This window comes from Anopheles aquasalis, chromosome 3, assembly GCF_943734665.1.
Source record: "Anopheles aquasalis chromosome 3, idAnoAquaMG_Q_19, whole genome shotgun sequence".
Lineage (NCBI taxonomy): Eukaryota > Metazoa > Arthropoda > Insecta > Diptera > Culicidae > Anopheles > Anopheles aquasalis.
Window position 1 is genome coordinate 36986564 of NC_064878.1, and position 5000 is coordinate 36991563.

The following is a 5000-nucleotide window of genomic DNA, read 5'->3' on the forward strand; positions in this document are numbered from 1 at the left end:
GATATTTCAAAAAGACTAGAGCCTACCTTATTGTCGATTTGCTATTGCTACCTACCTAACTATTTGCTACCTTATTGTCGATTCCAAAAATCATCCAATTTGATCAAATGGACGACATTTTTTTAAACTTGAAATATTCAATAATTCAAATCATCAATACTACAGAACTATTACGTCCCTGAATTAGCTCTTTCGCTATGAACATTCGACTAAATGATGGCGCTACTAGTAGATAGTAGTAGATGTATTTAAGAGATGTGTTGTGTTATACAATAAGTTACAATCGATATATGACGCCTGACAGCCCTTCACACGATGTTCCGTGAACTATTATAGTCTATTGACGGTATAGGAGTTTGAAGCTTAGCTAACTTGAATGAATGGTTTTCAGGAAAAATTGTAAAAAACCCGACTTCTGTTGATAGAATTTTCTTTTCCTATATCTAGTTAGTAACCCTATCTATGTACATGCTTATTATAAATACTTAAAACTAATTTCTAGCTAACTCTTTTATTTGCCTCCTGTGGCTAATTCTGCACTTTTGATTGAAGTTACTTCTCAATGAGGAGATGAATGAATCAATGTTTGGCAAGCCAGCCCTTTGGTGGAGGTCGGCCGTGCTGTGCCAACGGCCGTGCTGTGCCAATCCGTTTTAGGCATGTGTTTTGGAGTACCTGAAGCCTTTTCATGTGCGTTTTCGCACAATTAGCCCAGGCTGGTATGGCGCTACTAAATTTGAGTCAGTTTCACAGGTCTAGGTATTATGACGTTTTAAAGCCTAGTTAAGGGCCAAAACCTTCATCAATTCGAAGAAAAGGACTACCGTTTGTAGGTTGAAGGATTATCGTTTGTTGGTTTTAGATTATGGTGAATCGAGTTCCCAAAAATTGAAAAAGATAGAACCTATTCGAGGTAAATTTTAAAAAAATTGCAAGAAGTTTTTGACTTTTGCTGGAGCTTTTTTGAACAGGTTGGGTTAAACCGAATTATTTTATTTTTGTTAAAGCATTTATTTTCCTTACATATCACATATCACATCATATTCCTTTCGAATAAAATATTGAACTTCTTGAGATTTTAATATTTGATGGAAAGATAAGAATTGGCAACGAGTATCATATTCGATTTTCTTTTAAAATAAAACACCTCATTGTAGATCACATGCTTACGAATTAACGCTCTATTTAATTACCGGTACTCATACTTGCTGTTAAATTCCTAGCTATGCCTTACAGAGCTAGGCCTGTTAGATGGCTTTCTGTAAACTGCTCAGTGAAAAGGCTCTACTCTATTCGAATAGTTCGTCTACTTCATTCCACGGTTCCTGCTTACATTCATGAAGTTTGGATTGCCTAATTGAATCGAGACGGTCCATATTGATGCAGCGCAGTCACCCATCGGTCGGTTTTGGATGTGAAACTTAAGCTATTCAAACCGTACTGTGCAACTATCCGTGGCCGGATACGGAAGTCAAATACCCAGCCACGGTTGCCTCTTAATTGTTTTTTTTTTAGTTGTTTTTGTTTGCCCATGACTACCGCACCTGCCGCATCACCGTTCACCGTTTGATGGCTGCCGTATTTTGACGAAGTATCCGCAGTTTCCCGTGCAGTAATTGAATTTTCAAAGCACTCTTCACGAGCGAACGTGGAGAAATGCAGCCCCCACACACAGCTTTTGCCGTCATTTTCCCGATTTTGCTCCAGTGTGCTGCCATTTTTTTGGAGTATGCTAAAATTCAAAGTTCATCCCGGTAAGGTTTTGAGCATTGAGCGTTAGCTTTATGCATGCGCCATACCATGGCTCGTACACCTTGAAAATAGTTTTTCATTCCAGAACGGTACCAGCTCCAATGGAGACCCGTTGTTGTGAGAATCTGACTCTTTATTCAAATTAAGTTTTACATTTGAGTATTCATTCGTTTTCAAATTTATCATTTTTAATTTAACAAAAAGAGTAATGAAACCAGCGCCAGTCTGTTGATGCCATAACTAATTTGAAATCACACACCACTGCACTCAAACAGACAAGTGTAATTGAGTGTGGTGCCCGGCTATGAACTGCACTCTGACTCCACAAAATTTCCAGAATTTCAGTCAATTACGGCCTCAACAACAATGTTGCTCCAATGGTGCCGACGGCCGCTATTCTTGTTGCACCGTGCCTGTGTAGAGCATATTTGTAATTAAAACCGGCAAACGAAGCGCGATAAAAATGTTGCAAACTCGTCCCCGCGTCCACTAGAAGAGAACACGGAAAAACAACCCCTCGGACCGGCTCGTGGGACACGGATGCCAAAGCGAGCGAAGAGGATTTTTGCAAATGAATTCCACCAGGTCCACCAGAATGCTACGGTGAGAGTGACGAACAAGAAAAAAAAAGCGAACGAACGAACGAAATCCGGTTGGTTAAGGGCGGGGAAAAACATGAAGTAGACTTTCATTGCGCAAGCCGCAAATACCGGAGGGAACCGTCGGAGACCATGATGGAACGGCTGTGAAGCCCAACCGGTCGGAAACACGTCCTTTTTTTCAGAAGTCCCCTAATGAACCAGCCAGCCAGCGAGCCAGCGTGCCGGCAGCTGGGCATGATCTGCAATCGGTTGTCGGGTTCCTGGTTCCGGAACGTTCCGGCGCTTAGTGCTGCCCCACCGGACGAGGCGCGGCCAGCGCTAAACCTGCACCGATGCTAGGCCATGCGTTCCGTTGTTGAGGTAGTAGCAGGCCCCAACCCACTGTTCCCACGCACTTTTCCTGCCTTTTTACCATCCTTGTCCCGAACAAAACTTGTCCCTTGTGTGTGGTCGTGAACTTGCGCCGCCATTTTGTGTACTGCACTACAAGTCAACTTTTCATTTAGAACATTTGGATGCCCGCCATAGCCCTAGGGACGCAGAACGGAACGGAACGGAACGGAACGCAATGGCACGGCACGGCCACGCCACGGGGACAACCGCGCGGGGGGGAAGTTGCGCTTCGCTCTCGCTAATTACGTCGAAGTCGGCGGCGACTAAGCTAAAGGGCAGGGAAGGCTCCATCGCTCGTCGACTTCACGGCGCTTTATCCCGCCTTTTCGGCCTCCTTGGACGATGATGATGATGATGATGATGGTTTGTACCTACCTGGAACGATGAGGCTGAGGTTGGCTGGCACTTTGACTACCGGCGAGCGGGTGTTCGGGGGCAGGCAAAGGAGCACGCAAGGGCTTAATTACTTGGGAGTTTTGCGTCCGAGCTGACGCCGCTGGGGAAGTACTTTCTTTGCTGCTTTTTCGAAAGATTTTCCCGCGATTCCCTTCCTGGTGTCGACCGTCATTTCATTTCTTTGTCACGGCAGAGTTAGGAACTATAGCGCCAGGGTTGGAGTGATAGGGAAAACGCATCGTCAACACTGAAACAGCGAAAAGGATCTTGGCTACCAGTTTTTTGTTTTTGGGCTAGTTCATCCAAATGAGCAACAATCCACAATGGAGCGGAATATTACGTCGTTCGTGGCAGGTTAGAAAATCGTTTGGTGACACAGTTCTATACCCTTAAATTGCATTCCACTAATTATGGCAAGAAAATCATTACCAATTCCATTACCGTGTTAACTACAAACTTTTATAACTCACAATAGCATGCAATTTATAAACAACAGGACTTGAAAGTGAAGCAAAGAATCATTATGCAAACAATCTTCAATCATCATGTTGATTGGATATAAGAAGTCATAACCGAACTAAGGATTTTCTGCAGTCTTACCATTAACTCAATCGTTTGTTCCAACAGTTAACAGTAAACGTTCCTGTTACCTTTCAATCTAAAATGCCTTTTGGCCGTCCCAGTATAAGCACTCGTTACCCGTAGCCATTTTGCATAAGTAATTTCAAGTTCGATTATGATTGCTTCACAAAATGAAATTCCTAGAAAGTTCCTTCCAAAAAAGGATGCCCCCACCCACTGGGCAATGTTAAGCCACATACAACGGAGCTTGTCACCGCCGTAGGTCACAGGCGTGATGAACTCGAGAGCAAACGACACAAACGGTCCGGCCAAAAAGGGGCACGAAGGGCGTTTGCCTACCATTAGCCTCGGTAATCGAAGGATCACCGGGGTTTTCGTGAGAAAAAAAACCCAATCATCCAATTCGCTTTGAGGCACTGTAGCTGAAAGAATGTTGGTCCCTTTTATCTGCCCTGAAGAACGCATGAACTGCAAACGTCTCAGGTGTTACATTGATTATGACGAATGTAACGAAATAATAAGGATCCAGTTTACTTTCCCTTGTATGATTGGATTCGTATCTACCCTTTTTGGCACACCCTCGGGCGAGGCGACTCTACGAGTATTCTTCAATTTCAGTGGCCGTGTTTCGCACTGAAATGGCGGCTGGCTTGAGGCTTTCGGTCCGGTAGCTCACGTCACGATTGGGCAAAACCGGGACCAAATTTACGTTACGTTTTACGACACCCGAAAGGGATACCGGATGTGAGTGCGAAAGGGGTTATAGCACCTCCCATCGGTGGTTTATTGAGTTTATCAAGGTAAGATACATTTGCTGCACAAGCACGTGTTCTTGTCCTCAAATAATTATGATCAAAACGGTGGACAAATGCAACTGGCTGTTTTTGCATGACTTTTACTCCACTTTTATCTCTGGAAATATTGGTTTTTGTTCCGTCACTTGGTTCTTTTTGGTTCACATTGGTTCACTGTGGTCAGCAAACTGGGCTACGTAGCACAAGGTACTTACTTTCTAGGATCTAAGAAGGATCTGGCGATTTGAGACAACATTTATCGGCGTAGAATACACGACACCATACCACTATTAATCTTACATTAACGTTTCTTTCCAGTGGTTGCTCAAGCATACAAAGTTGATGTTGAAGTGCTGGCAGCATCCCGCGGCTGTACCGCGATCCTGCGTTGCGTAGTGCCTAATTTTGTTAAGGAGTTAGTAAGAGTCGTATCCTGGGTGCAGGAGCCGGCATTCTACATTTACCCATCGCTGCAGGGAGG

The 5000-nt window shown here is 44.0% G+C and overlaps 1 protein-coding gene across 9 annotated transcripts in view; it reads left to right on the forward strand.

Moving 5' to 3' along the window:
- LOC126574157 (Down syndrome cell adhesion molecule-like protein Dscam2) overlaps window positions 1-5000 on the forward strand; it is a 99076-nt gene that overhangs the window by 54594 nt on the left and 39482 nt on the right. For all 9 annotated transcript variants that reach the window (XM_050234179.1, XM_050234178.1, XM_050234181.1 and 6 more), the window contains one exon: window positions 4838-4999. In XM_050234179.1, the coding sequence (XP_050090136.1) occupies window positions 4838-4999 (162 nt within the window). The remainder of the gene's footprint in view (window positions 1-4837; window position 5000) is intronic.